Source organism: Hyperolius riggenbachi, chromosome 4, assembly GCF_040937935.1.
Source record: "Hyperolius riggenbachi isolate aHypRig1 chromosome 4, aHypRig1.pri, whole genome shotgun sequence".
NCBI classification, from domain to species: domain Eukaryota; kingdom Metazoa; phylum Chordata; class Amphibia; order Anura; family Hyperoliidae; genus Hyperolius; species Hyperolius riggenbachi.
In genome coordinates, this window is record NC_090649.1 from 165,300,584 (window position 1) to 165,325,127 (window position 24,544).

Sequence of the window (24,544 nt, forward strand, 5' to 3'; positions counted from 1 at the left end):
ATACAGCTTCCTCTCAGTTTTGCTTGCGCACAGAAAAGTGTTCTACTATAAATCATCCTTATCTCCTGCAAGGAGAAAACAACAACAGGAAAAAAAAAGACTGTTTCGAAAACGCTAAAATGTGTCAGTAATCAGGAAGCAATAGATCAGTAGAAAACGCTTAAAAGTGTCAGTATCAGGAAGCAGTAGAGTGTCGTACCATGTTAGCCATCAGCAAAAGCAAGAATTTTTGAATCGGGATGATATCATTTATTGGCTAAACGGGGCGTACACACATACAACGATGGTTTGTAATCAGCGAGCAATGATCATTAAAATAGCGATCGGTCAATAAAGCAAAGTAACAATATTAAAGTGTACCTGAGAAGGGGGATATCAAAAATGTATACAGTACATAGCTGGAGCTTCCTCCAGCCCCCTCTGGCCAGATCGCTTGCACACCGCCGCCCTCCACTGCCTGCAACCTCCGCAACTGGCCCCAGTAAGTCGTCTAGTCGGGGCAGGCGTGGTCGGGCTGTGCGTGCTCCCTTGGCTCGTTCTGCGGGAGCACTACTGCGCAAGTGCAGAGCGCGACGGGGGAGCGCACACAGCCAGCCTGTCCATGAGTTAGTTGTATGCTCCGGGGCAATTTGGGGAGGCTGCACGCAGCAGAGGACAACGGTGTGGGAGTGATCTGGCCGGAGGGGGCTGCAGGAAGCCCCAGGTAAGTATACATTTTTGATATCCCCCGTCTGAGGTTTACTTTAAAGGTAGCCAACAATGCAGTCAGTGAAAAGCAAAAAATACGGAAAGAATATACTATTTAAAAGCTGTTTTTACGCATACACTGTGTTTTGTGAACGATCCCCGAACACACACACTTTTATTAACGCTTATCTTTTTAAAAAATCTGGCAGGTTGGATCGGGCTTTTGGAATTACTTGGCTCTTTGGCTTTAACCACTTAAGGACCGGGCTTGTTTTCTCAAATCTGTGCTGCGTGGGCTCTCCAGCCCACAGCACAGATCGTGTGGCACCCAGGGCGACCAGACTTCCCCCCTTTTTTCATCACTAGGGGGATGTCCTGCTGGGGGGGGGTCTGATCGCCGCCAGCTATTTGTGGTTAGCGGGGGGGGGCTCCTCAAAGCCCTCCTCCACAGCGATTCCTTGCCTCCCTCCCCTCCTTTTTATGGGCGGCAGAGGACGGCGTTCCATCCTGCGCCGCCTCTAATAGGCTTCAGCCTATCAGATGCCGGCGATCCCCGGCCAATCAGAGGCCGGGGGTCGCCAATCTCCTTTATTGCGCTGCTGCGCCGTATGATGTAAACCTGGGATTTCTTCCCCGTGTGTTTACATTTTGCCTGCGAGCCGCGATCGGAGGCTCGCACGCTGTTCACGGAGACACCCTCCGTGAACTGACATGGAAAGGCCGCTTGAACGAAAGGCCACGTAAGTGGCGTTAGGCGGTCGTTAAGGACACCTGAAGTGAAAGGGTCATAGAAGCTGCCATATTTATTCCCTTTTAAAGAGAACCCGAGGTGGGTTCTAAGAATCCAATTAGCACATAGAGGCTGGGTCTGCATATAATGCCCAGCCTCTGTTGCTATAATGCTCTCCCCCAGCCCCCCCCCCCCCCCTGCGCTCTGCTGTGCCCCCATAAATCAAACGCCTTGCTAGCAACTCGCAGTGTGCCACCAGCAGGCTGTTTACCTCTGAAGTGTCACTCTTGCCGCTCCCCCGCCTCCTCCATAGCGCCGCTCCCCACCTGTAGCCCTTCCCTCCCCGCTGATTGGAGGGAGGGGCCGCAGGCGGGGAGCGGCACTATGGAGGCGGGGGAGCGGCAAGAGTGTCACTTCAGAGGTAAACAGCCTGCTGGCGACACACTGCGTGTCGCTAGCAAGGCTTTCGATATATGGGGGCACAGTAGAGCGTGGGGGGGGGGGCTGGGGGAAACAGTATAGGAACAGAGGCTGGGCATTATATGCAGACCCAGCCTCTATGTGCGAATTGGATTCTTAGAACCCACCTCAGGTTCTCTTTAAGCAATACCAGTTGCCTGGCTGTCCTGCTGATCCTCTGCCTCTACTACTTTTAGCCATAGACCCTGAACAAGCATGCAGCATATTAGGTGTTTCTGACATTATTGTCAGATTGGACTGGATTAGCTGCATGCTTATTTCTGGTGTTATTCAGACACTACTGCAGCCAAATAGATCAACAGCTCTGTTAGGCAACTCGTATTCTTTAACAGGAAATAAATATGGCACCCTGCATATACCTTTCACTTCAGTTGTCCTTTAATGATCGTTTTGGACATTTTTACCAATGATAGTTGGCAGATACCTACTGAAATGATCGTTTCAAACGACTAAAGTCGGATGTGTGTACAAGGCTTAACTTAAAGGTAAAAGAAGTAAGCTTTCAGCTAATAGGCCTTCTTCTTCTTTGTTCCTGTATAGTAATCTATTAAAACAGGGAATACATTGTAGAAAAACGTTTCTTAAAGACCACCAAAACATGAAGCAAACAGACTAGTGCTGAGAAACTTAGGACTGTCCTGATGATTTCAGTGCTCCTAACATCCTTGAGAAACAGCCTTGTGAGGGCACATTCACCACCTCCATTGCTGCCCCCCTAATGTAAATGTGCCTGCCCATGCATTTATACTTGTCCGCTGTTGCCCACCCAGGTGCCCACTCATCTTCGGCATTGCTGCCCCTATATGACTCCTGGCATTTAGCATGTGGGGCACATGTGTGATGTTGCACACACGCCTTGTGTTGTACACCAGCAGTAAATGGGGTGCGAATGCTGAAGATGGATGGGCACCGCGGCAGGCAGGTAAAGTATGAATGCACGGGTATACATTTGGAAGGGCAGCGCCCGGGGTGCACCGCTCTTCCCAATATCGCACGCCATTACCGCCAAACACCCGATCGACCACGTTGGCCTGAGATTTCCCAGGAAATAGGTTGAATCATCGATCAGGCGTGCTTTGGTGGCCACCATAATGATACAATCTTGATTATACAATCTTACCACTTGAGGGCCTACCTAAAGTATATCCACTCAGTTTACCCTTATACGAAACAGATTTGGTGAAATTGTACAAGCAAGACTGTATTATTACTGGGTACATTTAATATGATGTCTCTCGTATTGTACAATCAATTTATACTGCATGTGGCCAGCCTAAGGAAAAGGACATGATTCACATCTTACTTCTGGAATGACAATGCAATCAAAGAGATTTTTTGACACACAGATGCAATAAAAAAAATAAATAAAAGGCTAGATATGCCCGAGAGCAATGATCAGCTTTTCGATAATACAGCTGTAAAACACTTCCCCTTTCCTCCCTCTAAGCTAGGTTGATCAGCAGTCACTTCCTGTTCATTACTTTTTCAAGCAAGACTATTAAAAACGAACCCTAGTAATCAAAACGTTAATTATATTTTTTTTTACATGTATTGCAATGTGACACATGAACATCAAGCTTTTTAGTTTTGACATTCATCTTTCTAAAAAATAATATTTTCAAGGTATCTAAATTACTTACCCTGTATCTTTCTCACTAATTGTTTTTGGCAACAGATCCTTATCTACAAAGACTACATTTGGATAATACCAGACTGTAAAACGATTGTCCTGTATGCCACATAATATGTTAGAAACATCATTCCAGGCTAAAGTATGTACCATGCTTCCTACAACAGAAAGGAGGCAAGACCAGAAGCATACATTATTACTGTAAAAGAGTAATAGATAAGAGAGGTAAAGATACATTCATTTCTATGGTTTATAAAACATAGCAAACAGAATTAATGCTGAAATTATGACAACAATACTCTAAATAAGTGCATTATTTTAGCATACCAATCTTGATGACTCTCTGTTCCTTTCCAAATTTTCTAACTGGACTTATGTAAAGATCTCGATTCTTATCAATGAATGCAATTTTCCTTTCATTTGTCAGTCCTCCTTGATCTAAAGCAATTTCCATTACTTCAGTCTAAACAATAACACATACAAAAAAAAAATCAATGATATTATTAAATCATACATAAATAAATAAATATAATCTGTAGTTTACGGAAACACTGCAGGCTATGAGATATCACTCCAAAAGTGTTTTGTCTTTTCCCTTTTCAAATGTTGCCATATGTATCATGAGTCATTCTCTTTGCTGAACCTTGTGTTGCATATAGAATTTACTTAGTTTTTGATGCTTAAAGGGTCACTAAACCACACATGGAGAATGGACAAGCACCATCTATAAGCTATTAACAAAAGTTTGTTTTCTTCAAACAGAAAGTACTTGCGATAATGCAGGGTGGAGTGAGCTTCTGAGAGGTCTCCCAGTGCATCACTGCTGAATATATGCAAATCACCCATTGCCGTCCCTAGAAGCTAAACACACCTCCAGATCCACTGGAATGCAATGATGGGTCAGCTTGTTAATTGTACAGAGCCGCAATAATCCAACATGCATACAGACTGTTTTAGATTGATCGATCCTCATCAGCAGGGGTGTCTCAACCACCAGGCAACTCCAAATGTTCGCCTGGAGTGCCTTGGGAGGGGCGCAACGCAAGGGGGCCGCTTGCCGCGGCTGCTACTACAGCCAGCCAGTTGTGGTTTTTTTTTATTCATTTAATCATGCTGCTGGCCGCCTTCGCTGCACCTCTATGATAGGCAGCTGTGGGGAGGGGGGGAGGGCTGGGTGTGTTGTGAGTTGGTTTGAGTGACTGTAACTAGGTGTAGGTGGACACTGTGGGCAAAGTTGTTAGGGCCCTTTTCCACTGGCTGCAATCCGATTCAAAAAGCGGATCGCAGCCATTTTTCTAATCGCTAGAGTACCACAATAACATGTAAATCGCAGTGCTCATTTTCCACTACGATGCTCGATAGCATTCCAATTTTGTGCATTATATTTAATTATACGTAAGGTATTGTTCCAAAATTGTGAGAGGGGGGGGGGGGGGGGGGTGCCACAGGTTTTCATGCCTGGAGTGACAAAATGGCTAGAAACGCCCCTGCTCATCAGTGCATGGCATGAATTTATGTGGCTCTATGGAGCAGGACTTGAAACACCCAGAGTTACAGATTACCCAGCAAACTCATGGTGAACCAGAACTCACTGGAGTGTGCAAGGGGCTACAATGGTCCAAAAAGCCCTCTTACTATTAAAGTGGACCCAAATTAAAAATACAAGGTTTCAGAAATAAAATCTATTTTCTAAAGTATAATAATAATTAGCAGCCTTTTTTCAGCTGCATGATGCCAAATATAAAATATTTTACATTTATTGGAGGAACCCCTCCCTTCCTTTTATATTGCCGGGACAGAATCCGGCAAACTGGGGAGTAGGTGGTGTCCGGCAAAGGAGGAATTGCTAATGGCTGCCACCTGTATAACCCTAGTTATGAAAAGAGAAGGGTGAAAAGCATACAATGAAATGCTCAAAGGCTTGAAGGAGTGTTTATTTATCTTTGTATGTGTCAGAGTGGTGCATATAAATGTTTTGAATTAAAAAAAAGTTTGGTTTGGGTCCGCTTTAACAAGTCACTCTCACAGAATGCGATTACACTAGATTGTGACACTACACTTACACTAGAATGGCAACAATGTAAATACATAAACAACAGAAAACAGAATGTGCCTCAACAAAACGCACCGTTCTAATGATTCATGAAATTTGCAAAACATCTTTATTGAACAACCATAAAACATGATTAAAACCAATTAAAAAACATAGAGCTATAAGGCCGGGTAATGGTATCAGTTTATAACAATGTGTATCAAGTACTTAATGCACAAGGTGCAGTATAATCACGGTCTGGGAAAACTTCAAGGAACACTGAAAAGAGAAGAATATGGAATAGTGAAATGCAGGAGGTGAAAGTAAATGAACACAGACAAAGGACAACCCGAAAATATTGGCTGAAAAGTAGTGAGAAGTGCCAAAGAGGAATCCTACCAGAAGAGGATAAGATCCATCAAGGTTTACCGCGGATCCAATCCGTCACGATTCACCCAGCAGGGTTTTTTCAAGGATCAACTTTACTGGTTTCCTACCAGTTTATCCGTCATTGGCATATTTAATGCTATACTGTTATTTCTTATACCATTACCCTGCCTTCCCAGCTCTATGTTTTTAATTGGGTTTAATCATGTTTTATGGTTGTTCAATAAAGATGTTGTGCATATTTCATGAATCATTGGACCGATGCGTTTTCTGAGGCACTTTCTGTTTTCTGTGGGGTCACTAACGCAGTATTTTAATGTAACTTTGTATGCCAATGCAATTTGATAAATAAAGCAATTTTGATGAAAGAGCTGTGCTGGATTATACTGTATACTGTTAACCCTCCTGGTGGTCAATTAAAACCGCCAGGGGGCAGCGCAGCACTATTTTTTTTTTTTTTTTAAAATCATGTAGCTAGCCTAGCGCTAGCTACATAACAGCCGCTGAGCTGCGGCATCCCCCTACCCCCTCCGGCGATCAGGCCCATCAGGAAATCCCGTTCTAAATGGGATATCCATTAGGACTTCCTCCGTCGCCATGGCGGGATGACGTCACCGACGTTGTGACGTCAAAGGGAGTCCCGATCCACCCCTCAGCGCTGCCTGGCACTGATTGGTCAGGCTGCGCATGGGGTCTGGGGGGGCGGCATTAGCGGCGAATCGGCGCAGAGGCGATCGGGCACTGCACGCAGCTAGCAAAGTGCTAGCTGTGTGTAATAAAAAAAAATGTACAAATCGGGCTTACCGCCAGGAAGGTTAAAGTCCCTTTGGTACACGGGTGAATCCCTGCACGCTCCCACACTCAGGTGATTTGAGTGCTGCTCTATCTTCCTGTTGGATTACTGAAAGAGTTAACGTTCAGCTATGAAACTAACAGTTACTCTCCAGTTAGATACTAGACGGACTGTAGCTTAACCCTGACTGATAAGGAATTACAGTGAGAAAAATATGTCCACCTGCTCACACTAATGAGATTCCAGCACCTGGGAGTCAACCAGTTCACATCCCCATCCAAAGGTGTCAGGATACACAGCAAGGAAAAGAGGATGACTGGGTCTCTACCTGTATTTTAAGCAATTATAGCTGTATTTATTGTACAAAGTACACCTGAGAAGGGCCTGTTGGCCGAAACGTCATGTGTATTTGTAACTATTGTACAATAAAAGCAACTATAATCGCTTTAAATCCAGGTAGACTCAGTCATCTTTTTTTTCCTTGATAAAGAATTACAGCCATAAAACACTTTCCTGGCAGAGAATGGCTAGGAAAAGCTAAAAAAGGACCAATAGAGGATATATTTTTAGCTCTCTGGGACACAAACCACTGTGTCGTGCAAACCAATGTTTGTGATTTTAAATTTCTTTTTTTTTGCAGCTTCCAGGATGCGGTTGACAGGTGAGTGGTTAGGGAGGGGACCGTGTGGGAGATGTGCCTGCAAGGGGCGTCCCTGCAAACGATGTAATCTACGTTTACGTCCAACCGAAGCCTCCCACCTGAATACTACCTAATTTATGCAATTCCTGCTAGATTTGGTACGGCAGGCAAAGGGTGTATGACAGTACACCTCATTGGCTGACTGGCGCCTGCTGACCAGATAAAGGTAGGAAGTTGCTTTAGCTGGAAGTGAGCAATTGTGTCTGTTGCAGTTAGCATTCAGTTTAGAGGCAGTGGGGGTGAATACCCTGGGGGTGAGAGGTCCTGGGCCCACCCGCACTTCCTTCTAGGTATCGCATGGTTATTTGAGGGCCCAAGCCAGTTAGTAAGACTGGGGCCCCCGGCTGTCGTGCGAACCAATGTTTGTGACACAAACCACCGTGTCAGAGAAAACAATAAATGTACTCTACTAAATAACCTAATTGCGCACTGCCTGTATATATACCTTATACATCCCCACCTCTTGTTTCCACCCCATTCCTTTAGATTGTAAGCTCGCAAAGGCAGGGCTCTCATCCTTTTGTGTCATGGACTGTTATTAATTTAATTGCTTGCACACTGTTAGACATTTATACATTTTAGTCATCATGTTAAATCAAATTGTAATCAGCAGTGCTGTATTTTGAATCAGTGTTCATATTTGATGTATATCATTGTCTGTATCGTTATGTATCCCTTGTTTGTTTTCTTACATTGTACAGCGCCTCGGAATATGTTGGCGCTTTATAAATAAATAATAATAATAATAATAATACTAAGATTTTAAACCTAACATAAAACAGGAATATCTAAAAAAGTCATTTTTAGTAGTAAGATGATAGCTACAAGTGGTTATAGCATTAGTTAATTTCCCCTTAATGTTCACTTTAAGAATATCATCTTCTCTGGTTGCTGTGCTGATTTTCTGCCTCGAATACTTTCTGAATCTCAGCCAGAACAAGTATATTAATAACAGAAAAAAATGCAATGGTGTGTCGTAGTCTACAGCCATCAACTAGAAATTGGCTTCTGTAAGTCTGGCCAATCAAAGCGACAGAAAGCTGGCTGTGATTTGTTGCCAAAGGTCACCGTTGTCTTACATAGACCAAACATCATGGTCAGTAAATGAAGGGAAAATAAAATCAGGAGTCTCTGTAAATTGGATTAACAGAAAATAAGCAGAGATACCAACGTGTGCAACATATGCCGTCAGAATTAATCAGTGCCTATACTTTGTGTTAGGCTGAAAAAAATATGACTTTGTTTGAAATCTTTGTGCCCTCATATTGACACTGCAACATACTTCATGGCTCTGTCCCATTATGTCCCTTAGTCATCCGCAGAAAAGCCCAGCTCCCTACAGATAAGGCTGATGGCAGCATCATATTGCTCACTGTCCAAGGAATTTAATTCTCAACTGTGTGTGGTCCAGCTGGAAAAAATCCATGCTGGAGACAAAGCACCAGTTATACAGTAGTTAACCTCTACTTCTGCAAATACAGCCAGGTTTTACTGTCCCGCTACTCGCTCTCTCTCATATACTATGCAAACAAAATGTACAGCAGAGAAAGAAGAGATGCAACTCATTTCTATGGTATAGAATGGTATTCATAAGGAAAAAGAATATTACCTTAAATGTGAGTGGCTTTCCATCCCCAAGTGGTTTCCCTGACAAGGCATCAAACAAGTAGATCACTGAGAATACAAACAAACAGAACTTCATGAATGTGTAAACATACCAAATAATACTATTACAGAAATTAGGTTTGGCATGTTCTTTGACAGAACAAGCAGCAGGCTGAGAGATGCTGTTTTGACAGTGAGAATAGTTATATGATACAGGATTCAGGGCTGTGGAGTCGGTCCAAAAATCCACCGACTCCGACTCCTCAGTTTAGGATTCAACCGACTCCGACTCCTCTAATTTGCATATTACAATTTTGTTGATTAACAGTATGTAACGTGAAATTCGTCTCTTAACTGCCAACGTTTAGGAATTTTACAAGACAACTGAAGTGAGAAGGATATGTAGACTACTATATTTATTCCCTTTAGACTAAAACTAGTCCTTGGTAAGAGTACTTGTAAAAGGTACAGACCGGAACAAAGAACATCTATCAGGCCCTAGGCAATGTAACTGTGGGTACATGTAAGAATGATGTGCAGGTACTCTGCAGGGGAATGAGGAGATTCTTCCTCTATTACACATTCTTCATGCACAATCTGAACAAGGTTTATGGGTGATAGACAACACCTCTGTGTTCAATGTGCACAACATTCTCAGTGGATTCCCTGCAGCTCTGTGGGGAGAGCATATGTAGAGTATAGTACTACTGTGTAACAAAGTAAACCTGAGACAGATGAAATTAAAGTTTTATAAATACCTGGGGCTTCCTCCGGCCCCCTTCAGGCTAATCAGTTGCGGTCGCTGTCCTCCTCCGCCACCTGGATCTTCTGCTAAGAGTCTAGGTATTTGAGCCAGTCTGGTGTAGTGCGCATGCACACACTCCGCCGCCGGGAGCGTACTACACCTGTGCAGCACTATTGTGAAGGTGCAGAACGCTCCTGGTTGTGGAAGCGGCACGTAGCCTGACTGCTCTGACTGGCTGAATTACCTGGACTCATAGCAGAAGATCCAGGTGGCGGAGGAGGACAGCGAGGGACTGAATGGCCTGAAGGGGGCTGGAGGAAGCCCCAGGTATGTATAAAGCTTTTCTTTTAATTCATACATAAAATTGATTAAAATTAATTCGTACATTTGCATAAACCAGCATCAATGCAGAATTATTTCCATCTCAATGACCATCTCTATTAGTGACACGGCTACACATCAGGCTTTATACTTACAGCATAGATGTTATTTCGTATATATATATATATATATATATATATATATATATATGAGATTCCTGTGTACACATCATATATACAGTCAGCATCAGATGTGTATATCTGACTTTAAAAATACGGTGACTGCTTTATTGAAGCAGCACAAGTAACTAATTTTGATTGGTTTATTTCATTTTTGTGGACTGAACACAGCTATTACTGTATATATACTGTATATATACATTATTTTTAATGACTATTATCTGAGAAATAGAAGATTTTATCATATTTTCTATTGTAATTACAATTACAAATTCATTAGGAGTCGGTGCATTTTTCCCCGACTCCGACTCCAGGCACCCAAAATTGCTCCGACTCCACAGTCCTGACAGGATTGACAGACTATCTTGGTGGTGGTGGAATTCAATCTAAGAAATCTAAAGATTTATCAAATCAGATGCCAGCTAGAAAAACTAGAGCAGAACTGGTGCAAAAATTGAGCATATGTCCAGATCAAGGATTCGGATTGGTCGATCTGAGCAGCTGCTCCACTTCAGCACCTGTTTTGCACCAGATTTGCTCCTGTTCTCCTTGCACTGGTTTTGATAAATCTGTCCCATTTTTCATGGACAGTCAACAGTCATTCATGCATTTATCGGACCAGTTACCATTCATAAAACTTCTGTGTTCTATTCTCATCTTCTACAGCAGATTAAACTGATACAATGTTTAAAAGACAAGTTTACCCTTGGAACTGATTTCACATGTATCCAGGTGCTATGAACTAAATAGATGCATTTGCCATTCTCAGCGGTAAGGCCCCGTTCACACTGCACGCGTTTCCAGCCGCGTTTTGGAAACGCGTGCAGGTGGCCGACACGAACGACATCAGACATTGCATAGAGTGCAATGTCTGATGTTCACACTGCATTCGTTCCGGACCTGTGCGATCCGGGAACGCATGCTGCACGCATTTTTAGTAAAAACGCGTGGCTGTCCCATTCACTTTTCAGTGATGGGATCAGCCACGCAAGGCACACAATCGCGGATGGCGTGCGTTCGCATGCGTTGCGTTCCGCATACGTGGCCATCCGCGTTTGTGATGTGAACGGGGCCTAAATCAGGCACAGGCACATTTCATCCTTGGGACCTCTATAAACCTCAGGGAGAGTTCTGAGCACAGTAGAAGTGTAGGATACGTGAGTAAGAGCTACTTTGGGCTATTATTGATATCCCCCAGCATTGTGTGAGCAAGCTGCAATTTATGGCTACTGTTAACCACATTTTTTGGTAACAACTTCACGATTCCTATGTAAGGATAACCATACAAAGAGGAAAAATAAAAAGTCATATATATCTGCATTATTTGTCAGTCTGTACAGAAAACATCCAAGCCCTCTTCAAATGCAGATAAATAATATGCCATAAATACCATATATGCTTGAATATAAGCTGAGTTTTTGGGCTCCAAAAAGTGGGCGTCTCGGCTTATACTTGAGTTAGGGTACTGAGTTAGGGTGCGGAGGTGAGCGATGATGTCCGTGTCCCCCTCCCCGTTATATGCAGTCGTGATGCCGTATATTAAATCTATGCTCTGCTCCCCACTGGTGAGGTATGTGCCTATGACTGAGTCTGAGGGGGAGGGACCGCAGGGGCGGAGCTGCAAACAGCGTTTTTCCTCGTATAAGCAAGTGGTGGGAGGAAGAAGTGGACCCGCACAAGCAGGGATTAAGGACACCATTCGGCCAGACCGGGAGGCCGAGCAGGGGAGAGCCCGCGGTAAAGACTCTATGAGATACCTATCCCTGGAGCTTGTAAGTGCATAGCTGTAATAAAGACTTAGAATTTTATGCAGTGTTGCGCTATGAGTTTTTAGTTTTTCATTTGAGGAAACTTTTAAAGCGGAACTATCTAGGACCCTATTCAATAATGGTGGCAGCAGCAAAGGAGGGACAACGTGTATAGGCGAGGGGAGCCTCTGAATGCCTCATATGCGCATTGGACCATTGTGATTTGTGGTCCATCTTAATGGGTGAGTCGCTCTCCATTAGGTGCTGGCGGTGGGAGTGACACATACACGTATATGCAGCGCTGGTCAAGTTTGTATTCTGATGCTGCACTTCCTACCCTCAGCTTATAGTCGGGTCAATCATTTTTTCCTGTTGGCCTATACTCGAGTCGGCTTATATTCTAGTATATACAGTAGTTCAATAGTTCTCTAGGTTGTAAAAGGACATGTGTCTATTATGTTCTACCTCACAAATCAGTCTTCCCAACTGGATTAAGGTATCATCTTCTTATAGCTAGCAATCATAGCTGGGGATTTCCTTTAAAGTTAAGAAAACATTCAAACCCTTTTTAGAGCACACCTGAAGTGACATGTATCATCTCATGTATCTATGTTCCCTACTATTTGTTTTGTACTATGTACAACGCTACCGAAGATGTTGGCGCTATATAACTTAATATTATTAATAATAATACATGATGAGATAAACATAAGTATATAAAGTACTAGTCCTACTAAGAAATTGTCTGAAGTCCCTCTCTGTTTTCCAGTTAAGCAAATATATATAAAAAAAATTAGTTGGTATTCATGCAAATGATCTTTCCCAACATCTTGTCAAATTCAGTAAATTTCCTGAAAAGTAAATAGAAGCCAAAGCTGTTTTATCTGGCTGTGAAAAGGCTTCTTATAAAGTTTTAGTGCTAGGAAGTTTGAAGGGCCATTACTTCTGTTGTTTTTCAGTTCAAACAGACGTGTGACATCATAGCCTAGGCTAAACATCATTGGGAGGGTGGGGTTACGGACTAATATATCTTTATGCAGCAGGATAATTAAAGCGAACCCGAGGTGTTTCTTTGGGGAGGGAAGATGGGACACAGAGGTACATTCTCTGCCTCATTACATGCCTCTGTGTGCCCACACTGCCGCTCTCTGCCCCCCAACGCTATAGCCCCTTGAGATTAGCGACAGTAATTATTGCTATCTCGGAGGTAAACATGTGGGAGAGGGATTCCCTGTTCAAAATGCCCTCCAGGGGCATTCCTGCAGGATTTCCAGAGCTACCTATTGGGCAACTCTCTCCCTTGCTGCGTCTCCTGACGCTCCCCCGCCTCCCTGCACACTGTGAATGAAAGAATGAATCTCTCATTCCAGTATTGTGACCCAGAGGTCACGAAAGTGAAAGTGGGCCATTGCGGCCCACAAGAGTGGCGGTTTTGGAGGCTACCTGATCTGTTCAGCCCCCCGGATCAGGTAGACAAGTTTTTTGTTTTAATTTCATGAGCCCACCTCGGGCTCTCTTTAAGGTATGCATGAGTATTAATTGGGTTTACTAATTTTTACTACATGTCTCTTTAAATCCAGTTTAGCACATCTTCCCTACATTGGGTCTGTAACTGATTTATCTCATGTCTACAACAGCCAATCACAGTGTACTTTCCATCCTCTAAGAGGAAAAGATTGCCCTTGAAGTGAAGCATACACAGAATACTGTGCAATGAAACAGTTGTGAAAGACACAGGCATCAAACCATGTACATATCACATATATGAAGTACAGGGATCAGAATACTATTTTCTGGGTGAGGGAAATCTCTTTAAAATAAGAATTCGTATCAGATTCTTTTGCATTACTGAAAACTTTATCAGATTCTTCTGCAGTACTAAAGCAGATAAAGCTCTGACATTGCAACACTTCTCCATACAAATGTACCCAACCTAAGTACTGTGTCATAAAAGACAAATATAGCTTACGCTTCTCATCTGTTTTGTCCTTTATGGCAATGGTATCATTGCTCAAAGACACCGTCTGTGCATTGAGGATATCTGTTCTTATTCCAGGAATCTTCGGAGAAGAAATGAGACGACCTTCATACGAGTACAAAAACAGGCTTCCACCATCCACTAGAAGGAAATGCCTGTAAGAGAACAAGGAAGGAAGTGACCAAAGAGCAGGTACATTACAATCAACAACTTGTACACATTGGAGGCAGCCTTCGGCAAACAGAACCATGATGTTGTGCAGACTGTCCAGGGGCTCAGTGATGTATCACCAGCAACAAATCTTTGCTTCTTTCCGGAGTTGTCACAAGCCAAGCAGAGTCTCTCCTTGAGTTTGCATTATGCATTTCTGATGAACTCAGATCACTTTCATTGTGTTACTTGTAGACAGACAGCTGGGTTAGTTTAGGCCTGTAGCTGTGCTTTTTTAGCACCATACTTTGCAGCCTCTAACAAGGCATTTAATCCAAGCCTCTAATGCACTCTACAGCAGGGAGGAGGAATGCAGAATGGAATGCCATTCATTTGTTACTAAACACAGAGCATATGGCTTATTGGAAGAGGATGCCATAACACAGGGCTTCTTATTCAAATTAGCCATGTGTACAGAGCACTACTAGACGCTTAGCTATGCATATTTAGCTGCATTAGTCCCAAAAGATTGCCAGTCTTTCCAATGCCTAAGTTAAGCGGAAGAAAATGTTTCAGAGGATATTTGCAAACATAATGACATCATATTGCATCTAATTATAAATACATGTTAATCTCTTATTCAAGTCATTCTCCTTGCTGTAGGAACAACTGTATAGCATGAGAATGGAGCAGAGCTTACTGCTCAAAGGCTCCTGCTGTTGGGATTTGCAAAACCTATTAGGAAATGTAGCTTACTTATTTAGTCTTGTTTGACTTTATGTGGGGAACTTCATGCTTGTTTTATTTTAAGCCCATCGAAAGGAAAAATAATTAAAACTCAGTTGCATAAATTGTACATCTGCATACACTACTTTGGATTTACAACATGGACCTTTTATTAGTTAACTGATATTTTAATATACATCTTATATGTGAACTAAAGTTTGGTTTTCTGTTATTCAGACCTCACAGCAAGGCAATTAATTTGGGTACCAGATGCATCCGCTATTTGTAGCCGTAATTTTCATATTTTATTAGGTGCTTCTGGTGCCCAAATTAACTGTACTAGCCGCTAATTGAGGGAATGAATAGGCAATTAATATAGCCACCAATGGCGGTGCCTATATTATCGGTGGAGGTTAATGTTAGGCATCAAAGGGGGGTTTTTAGTGGTAGGCGTCAGAGAGGGGTTTTAGTAGTGTTAGGAATTGGGGGAAGGGATTAATGTTAGGCATAGGTGGTGGTGGTGGGGGTAGTGTCATAGGAGAGGGGTTTATGAGTTAGGTATAGGAAGGGAGGGTTGGGGGCTTAATTTCAGGCATCATAGAGGGGGTTTAGTGTTAGGCATAGGAGGTGGGGTTTAACCACTTAACGACCAGGCGGCTGGTTGCATGTGGGTTTCTATGGAAACGAACGAGCGGGCGTTTCCTGTCAGTTCACGGCGGGGGGCTCCATGAACAGCCTGCGAGCCCCCGATCGCGGCTCGCAGGCTAAATGTAAACACGCGAGGAAGAAAGCCCCTGTGTTTACATCGTACGGCGCTGCTGTTACAGCAGTGCCGTAAAGGTGATCGGCGATCCCCGGCCTCTGATTGGCCGGGGATCGCCGGCATCTGATAGGCTGAAGCCTATCTGAGGCAGTACAGGACGGATTGCTGTCCTGTAGCGCCTAGGTTCTCAACATGTGGTACGCGTACCCCATGGGGTACTTCTGATGGTCCCAGGGGGTACTCGGACTTGACATACTTACCTAAGAACAACAAATTTAGAGTTTTAGAAGTTGATAAATGTTATTTAAACAGCACCAAATTAGCATTTTAGTTAATTAAATGCAATAGAAAATGTTTGAAATTGTTTAAAACCAATTATCATGTACTATGATTAAATATAGATTTGTCGAGGGGTACTTGCGATAATGTTTACTACAGTAGGGGGTACTTGGTGAGTACAGGGTTTTAAAAGGGGTACATACCAATGAAATGTTGAGAAACACTGCTGTAGCGCCTATATTGAGAAAGGGAGGGAGGGAAGGAGAGGGCGGCGGAATAGCGCTGCGGAAGGGGGCTTTGAGGAGCCCCCCCCCGCTAGGCACAAGGCAGTGGCGGCGATCAGACCCCCCCCCAGCAGGACATCCCCCTATTGGGAAAAAAAGGGGGGGAAGTCTGATGGCCCTGCCTGCCACCTGATCTGTGCTAGGGGCTGAAGAGCCCACCCAGCACAGATCATTGAAAATTCAGTCAGTCCTTAAGTGGTTAATGTTAGGCATTGGAGGAGGGTTTTAGTGTCAGCCATCAGAATGGGGGGTGTTTCAGAATTAGGCAGTGGAAGGTTTTTTAAGGTTAGGCTTTGAGGGTGGAGTGGGGTGGAGTTAGGCATCAGAGCAGAGGGGGTTGGTTAGGTTTAGGAATTGTTAGAGGGAGGGCTCTGTGTGAAAATAAGGTTAGGCTATAGGGAAATATCTGTAAGTTACTAATATTATAATTGCGGCTATTCCTGGCACCCAAATTCTCATGGTGCCTATTTTAGATGTACGCCCTCACAGGCCTATCCTAGATCCTATTGAGGAGAAGTGGTGGTACCAAAGTGCCATGATAACTACCATATTACATACTGTTAAACAGCTGAGACATTCAGTAACATCCCTTGTAGGGATGAAGATTATTCATGAGGTGGGCAGTAACAAAGCTCAACTGATATCTAATAAATTACTAATCACAAGTTGTAATTTTATCTCTCAGCTGTGTCAGCTGGCTGCTTCAGCAGAGCAGCTAATTTGTAAACACAGGATGTTAACACTATGGGCTCAATTCACAAAGCGGTGATAACCCAGTTATCACACCTAAAAGACTTTAGGCGTGATAACCATTGCACCACGCTGGTGAAAAGCCCATTATCATGGCTAAACTCAGTTTAGGCATGATAAGTTTAGTCATGATAAGTTTAGGCGTGATAAGTTTAGATCGCAAAGTCCTGCACGCAAAGCAGCGCCATTAAACTCTATGCGACGTTTCGCGCACCAGACTTTGCTAGCGCAAAACTTTTGTTCAGCTGTGCACTGCGGTGCTAACCCAGTTAGTGCTATAGTTATCACGCCAAAACTTATCATGCCTAAATTTATCATGCCTAAAGTTATCATGTCTAAACTTATCACGCCTAAACTGAACTTAGGCGTGATAAGGGGCTTTTCACCGGCGTGCTAACAGTTTGCACCCCTTTGTGAATCAAGCCCTATGTCTGCTTTCATGAAAGCAGGAAGTAGACACACTGCAGATTTATTGCAGGATTTGTGTAAGCTGTAACAAAGAAATGTTTTTCTTAAAAGGTTATTATGCTGTTGTGTATCTTTTAGAGCAGAGAGGAAATTCTGAGTCCAGGTCCACTTTAATCAGACATTTTTAAGATTCAAGCCTGATAATAGCACACTGGTGGATTTACGTAACACATTGAATACAACTCAATGGTATGTGTTACTTTTTTGATTTTAGATTAAGTTTAAAGTTGATATTCAAGCAACAGTAAAATCTCTACTACTAAATCACAACTTTAAAGGCAACTGCCAATTTGTACAAAAGGCTTGCTTGGTACAAGACAATAAGGGCATAGAGACATAGATGTAGCCATTGCACCTATGTCACTGCTGGTTCAGGTTGTGCTGAGGTGATAATTTCTTATGGCCCATACTCACGCGGGCTACATTTGTGGCCTGTCGCTAGCACACGGGAGCGTGAGCGCGACAGGCCAGCGACAGCTTGTCGCCAGGTCCCTCCGCATACACACGGCGGAGGGACCTGGCAACTGATGCGGCGGAAGCTGTCGCTGTTGTTCCTCCCCCCGCCGGAAGTTCAAGGTATTCCCTGCTTGTTGCTGTCGCTAGTCCGCATACCCACGCGGACTAGCGACAGTTGCGGCGGCAACTGTCGCCAGGCGATTGACCGCGCCTATCGCCTGGCGACAGCAGCGACGAGCGTCGGTTCGGGGTGCGCGCCCGTGTTGCGCCTCATACTCACGGGCGACCTGTCGCCGCAACACGCACGCGCCGCGTGTTGCGGCGACAATTGTAGCCCGTGAGTATGGGCCATTACTCTCCCTTCATTTACATGAGCTGCCTGACTGCTGTCGCCCCTACTGGAGTACTTCTCCATTCCATAAACACTAATAGCGGCATGTCAATTGCTTCTCCCAAATACATTACATTCTACAGTCATCTTTCCTTGCTTCACTAACTTATGATTGAATGATGGAGAAACCTTCTCCATCTGAAACACATTGGGCTCTATTCACAAAACTTCTCATGAATTACTTATTTATCACCTAATTGATAAAAATAACATTTCAGCACATTTACAAGCAAAATAATTACTCAAAGTAAGTTGTTCCTGATTAACTTCATTTCAATATTACTTTTCTTACCTTGATTATATTATATTTTTTCTATTTGGGAGCTTAAAGAGGAGCTGTCAGCCATACTATCTCAGAACCCTCCCCCCCCCCATATACATACACACATATATATATATATATATATATATATATATATATATATATATATATATATATATATATATATATATATATATAGATAAATACTTGTTCTACTTACATAACATATATATTGCACTATCCAAGTTTTGATTTTAGAGAAAATTTCCCATTTTAAGTGTGGCCATTTTGAAGCCAATCCTGATGTAATTTCCTCCCTTACTCTTCTCTGCCTGATTTGCCTGCCCTCCACTATAGAAAGTGCATTGTCTCAGCATGAGAAATATTGGCCAATCAGAAAGGAACAGAGGTGTGGGAGAGGAAAACAGGAGAGAAAGAGGCTTCAGCCAAACAGGCTGCAATAGTTTAGTCTGAGGGGAAGTAGAGAAGCAGAAAAGGACAACCCAGCATGCCCTGCTACTTCCTTTTTGTGTACCAAATTTTGTATTTTAACTTTTGGATTGCCTGATTAGCATCCTTATTACTTGTTTACCAGATAAAAATAAAGAATTGATTATTGATTTTATGCCCTACACTTTAAAAAAGTAACATATATGAGGTGAAAACAGAGGAAAAAGTTTTGTGGATCATGTCCTTTATGAGTACCAGAACATGGACTGACTGATTAATCAAGACAGGTGCAAGGAAAACTAGAGCAAGAATAATGGTGGGCATACACGGTGCGTTTCTTTCTTATCAATCGAGCCGCTGATGGGCTCGATTGATAATATCCGACAGGTCCGATCATGAATGGATCGATTCCTCGCTCGATTCCCGCCCGCGGACAATGGCAGGGAATCGAGCGGAAGATAAGAGGCGTCGGCGGGGACGAGCAGTAATCGATTCGGGCACACGAGCGGACGTGCGGGTGTCAATCCGGCGGCTAATCGAGCCACCGGATCGCACCGTGTATGCCCACCATAAAGCATTGGCCCAGAGCAACCAATCAAGATGCAGATGATAAATAAACCAGTATTCTGACTGGTTACTCTGGGCAACTGGTCCAGTTTGCTTTGCGCCTGTCCCGATAACTTCACAGTTTAAACCCACAATGAATATCTATAGCAAGCTTTTTTAAGACAAGTAAAATACAAGCTGTTGTATAGCATTTACTGTAAATAGATTCAGTTCATTATGTTACCATATAAGGAAATCTGGTAGGTTTTCATGTAAACTTTACATTTTTATAGATTGATAAGGAAAAACATGTAAGGTTAAAAATCCTATTTCAAGTTGTACAGCAGAAATCAGAATTTCTAAAGCAAAATTTCAAACCTTTCACACTGCAAGATCAAGCTCACAGTTCCTTCTTTGAGATCAAATATCAGTGGAGTATTCCAGTTCTTTGTGCTGCAGAAGAAACACAACACAGTTTGTATTAAGTTTAACAGTTTGTATTAAGTGTTTAGATTTAAGTAGCCACAGTGGTAATCCAACGTCTGTGGTATTTGATACACTGTCGGCCTGCACGTCATCATCTTTACTAATGGCAGGCAAGAAAAAACTAGACAGTACCAACTGCCATTATCTATAAACACACCCACTAACAGTGTGATAGGCTAAAAGGATAGATATATATTTACATATTATATATACACACAGTATATATGCACAGAGGGAGATACTGGTTGCTTGGCAGCTGGAAACAGTCGTTACTTCCCACAATGCAACTAGGTTCACAGACATGAAACTGTCATGACCATAGTCCTGACATCACACTGTGGGAGGGGTTTCACCACAATATCAGCCATACAGACCCCCTGATGCTCTATACAAGAAAGGGTAAAGATTTCTGGTGGGAAAGGAGGTATCAGCTACTGATTGGGATGAAGTTCAATCCTGGGTTAAAGTTCCTCTTTATAGTGGTCAGGAAGGACTTGACCTTAAAGGACACCTGAGATGAGAGGGATATGGAGACTGCCATATTTATTTCCTTATAAACAATACCAGTTGCCTGGTATCCGGCTGCTGTAGATTTGATGCTTGATTTCTGGCATCTGTAGAGTCTGAATCATACACCTGAAACAAGTATACAGCAAATCCAGTCAGAGTTCATTCAGAAACATCTGGGCTGCCTGCTTGTTCAGGGTCTACAGCTAAAAGTATTACAGGCAGAGGATCAGCAGGACAGCCAGGCAACTTGCATTGTTTAAAACAAAATAAATATGTCAGCCTCCATATCCTTCTAACTACAAATGTGCTTTAAAAGGGGAGGTTAAGTTTAGGAAATATAAAAGGTGGGAGATGCAACAAAATGGCTGCCAAAAACAGTGTCACTTAGTGAATGCTGAAATTTACAGGTTGTAATACAAATAATGGCACAAATTGTACATGTACCCTCCACTTTTCAGACTGTCATGCTGATGTTGACTTCTGCAGAATGAGTACACAACAGGCCTGCAGCTGGTAAAGTCAAAACACCTGATCTGCATTTGGGGGGGGGGGGGGGGGGGGTCAAAAGAAAGTATTACAGGCAAATGATCAGCACCAGGCACACAGCATACTCAAAACAAATGCAGTAAAAATCCTTCATATTTCTCCCAGTTCTCTTTGTATGTTCACAGCAGTCAGTGCTGCTTTGTAATGTGAACAAAATCATTTATTTATAAGAAGGAAAAAAAAAACAGCGGTAGATGAGAGGACTCTCTCACCTGTTGCACACTGTCTAGCCCTTTTTACTTTTTCCACTTCCATGGAAAACAGAGAAGGGACTGATTCCAGGTCATAGGGTCAGAAGCTAGGAGCATGTAGAAGGTGAAAATATCCAGCAATAAGATATTTATTTATTTTTGCAATAGTTGTCCTTTAAATTGTTCCTTATAGCTTAATTCTCATGAATCAAGATTTTTGTGTTAATAAATGTTAAAAGAAATCAGTTTGTATAAATGTTTCTTATATAAACACAAAAGAATTTGTAAAGCATCTTAAAATGCACTACACACTACATTGTTACACGCAATACGTTTTTTTTTTCCTAACTTCCCTGCAGCTGTTCACAAATGTGGAATTCCCTTCTATCTTATAGGGGCCTAGATCATGAACTCACAACAATGGAGCTAGGGGCCAGCCTTTCACTTTGCAAGCTAGATGACCAGACTTAAAACAGAGGGCTACAAAAACAATTACTTGAAAGGTTTTCCTTGGCGTTAGTCCAGATGTTTTGATTCTTCTGCTCACTGGATTAGCGGCAACAGTACCACCTGCTTCCTATGACAGTATTTCAACAAAGGATGCAAGTTTGGTATGGTATCGGCTTAAAAGACCTTTGTCCCGCGCATGATTGAAAAGCAATGAATCAGAGGAAGCCATTCACTGACAGACACCCTACTTACCTAAAAACATAACACTGGAGAGAGGTGGAAACCACTAGATGTCCATATTTCAGAGAGGCCTTGATTACTCTGTCACGGAACTCCAGCAAATCTACTGCATCATTCATTACATTGCGGACCTAGAAACAGAGAAATTCTGTGGGATCAATGTCTGACTGATGAATTCACTGAATTATTGCAGATATTATACATTTTTGCAGTGATCAAGCAATGACCGGCTGAACAAAGCTGTAAATAAGCAATTATAAGGGCTAGATTGCACCAGAATCATATACTAATTTGTCATCTGTTGCTTCACCATCCCTCAATGGCACGTGCATGACCTTTAAGGTTGAATTTAACAGGAATACTAAGTTTTCAAAAAAAGTGGATTCCCCTGAGCTGGAGAAAAACTAACATTGCAGAACTAGGTCTACTAGGCTAGGTCCACAGTGGCTGTTGCATTGCGCTCCCTGTGACAGAAGGAGCGCAGCAGAATGGGAAAGCAGTGCCAGATGTTATTCTCGTGTTGTACCGCATAAAGTGAAACAGACAGTCAATGAGTTTGTATGTTTCACTGTCACTGTTTTGCGGTAATGCACTGCATGAAGCCACACGTTGCCCGCACTGTGAAGATCGCATAGAAGGTGCATTGCGGCAAGCTGCGTTACAATACGGTTGTTATGCCATACTGCGACGCACCATTGTGAACCTAGCCTTAGAGCTTCTGGAAACCTAGACAGGGGTTATTAAAACATATCTACTGTTACATGGTAATCAGGAATTCATATGGGAGATTTTCTAGAAGAAGATCTTACTAACCGTAAGTGGCTAGGGCCATTCTGACATTTCACCCAAACCTAAAAAACTCTTTATACTTATTTTTTTTTTTTTATGTATATAGCACCTACATCTTTCCTAATGCTGTACACAGTACATAACAGTGGGACCACAGATACATAAGTATTGGCATACGAACATTTAAATCTCTACACGATCTAGGCCCTGGATACCTATAGGACCTGTTGCAACTGTGTCACACCTCAGATTCACAGGATCTAATAACTTAACCACCCTCAGAGTCCTGCTCTAAACCTTTGAAGCCAGACCCTTCTGTCATGTTGCCCTTACCCTCTGGCACTTCTTGCTACACCCAATCAAAACAGCTCCAATCCTGGAGGCATTAAAATTAAAACCGAAAAGCCATGTGTTTAGTCAGGCATTAATGATCACATAACTTTCTTCCCTGTAAGACAAGCCATAAATATGTACTGATCTGAGACAAGGTTATGCCCTTCGGAACCTATAGAAGATCCAGCCTAGGACAGATCAGAGATTACAGCAATTATGTTATCGCCTTGTAAAATAGGTCATTGGTGACAACTTATATATTTTAAATCTGACCCTTTTAAATTGGTGATGGATGGAAAATTCAGACGTCAGTCTTCTTCATTCACCTCCTTCCTGTGAGTGTGTGTGAGTTTGTCTGTGTCTACTATCTTAAAGAGACTCCGTAACAAAAATTGCATCCTGTTTTTTATCATCCTACAAGTTCCAAAAGCTATTTTAATGTGTTCTGGCTTACTGCAGCACGTTCTACTATCACCATCTCTGTAATAAATCAACGTATCTCTCTCTTGTCAGACTTGTCAGCCTGTGTCTGGAAGGCTGCCAAGTTCTTCAGTGTTGTGGTTCTGTGATGCATCTCCCCCCTCCAGGCCCCTCTCTGCACACTGCCTGTGTATTATTTAGATTAGGGCAGCTTCTCTCTTCTCTCTTATCTTTTACAAGCTGGATAAATCCTCCTCTGAGCTGGCTGGGCTTTCACATACTGAGGAATTACATACAGGCAGAGCTGTCTGCACTCTGCAGGAAGAAACAGCCTGACACTTCAGTGGAAGATAGCTGCAGGGGGAAAGAAACACACAAATGATCTCTTGAGATTCAAAAGGAAGGCTGTATACAGCCTGCTTGTGTATGAATGTATTTTCTATGTGTGAACATACTGTCCATCAACCTACTTCCTGTTTTGGTGGCCATTTTGTTTGTTTATAAACAAACTTTTAAAAACTGTTTTTAACCACTTTTAATGCGGCGGAGAGCGGCGAAATTGTGACAGAGGGTAATAGGAGATGTCCCCTAACGCACTGGTATGTTTACTTTTGTGCGATTTTAACAATACAGATTCTCTTTAAGCTGTTATTGCAAATTATAAAAGGAAACTACTGCTTCAGCAGATTAGATCAGACGGTTCAGACGGATTAGTTCAGACGGACTGATACAGTAACTGCCTGATCATACTCACCAAAGTCAGAAGGTAGCACATACCTTTCTATATTACAGGGAAACTCCACTGGCTAGGGAAAAGACAAAGGTTCATCAGCATTGGACACCAGTGCTTGGCACGTGGGGGGTCTGATCTTCTACCTGTCTCTCAAGCCAGCCCTCTTATTCTGATAATCATGTTGGCTTGTCGGGTCTCTCCCTGCCAACTGTCAGCCAACATGGCTGGGCTGTTTTGCATAACAAATGAGTTCTATCATGTTCTTTTCTTTTAGGCTAGAAACCCACTAGGAGAGCTTTTCTGAGC

General features: G+C 42.8%; 1 protein-coding gene across 2 annotated transcripts in view; it reads right to left on the reverse strand.

Annotated features, from left to right (window-relative positions):
• Positions 1 to 24,544, reverse strand: part of IFT80 (intraflagellar transport 80) — a 160,018-nt gene that overhangs the window by 29,095 nt on the left and 106,379 nt on the right. For both annotated transcript variants that reach the window (XM_068280931.1, XM_068280930.1), the window contains exons 10-15: positions 21,976 to 22,094; positions 19,919 to 19,993; positions 14,007 to 14,170; positions 9,049 to 9,113; positions 3,855 to 3,990; positions 3,538 to 3,685 (exon numbers count right to left, since the gene is read on the reverse strand). In XM_068280931.1, coding sequence (XP_068137032.1) covers positions 3,538 to 3,685; positions 3,855 to 3,990; positions 9,049 to 9,113; positions 14,007 to 14,170; positions 19,919 to 19,993; positions 21,976 to 22,094 — 707 coding nt within the window. The remainder of the gene's footprint in view (positions 1 to 3,537; positions 3,686 to 3,854; positions 3,991 to 9,048; positions 9,114 to 14,006; positions 14,171 to 19,918; positions 19,994 to 21,975; positions 22,095 to 24,544) is intronic.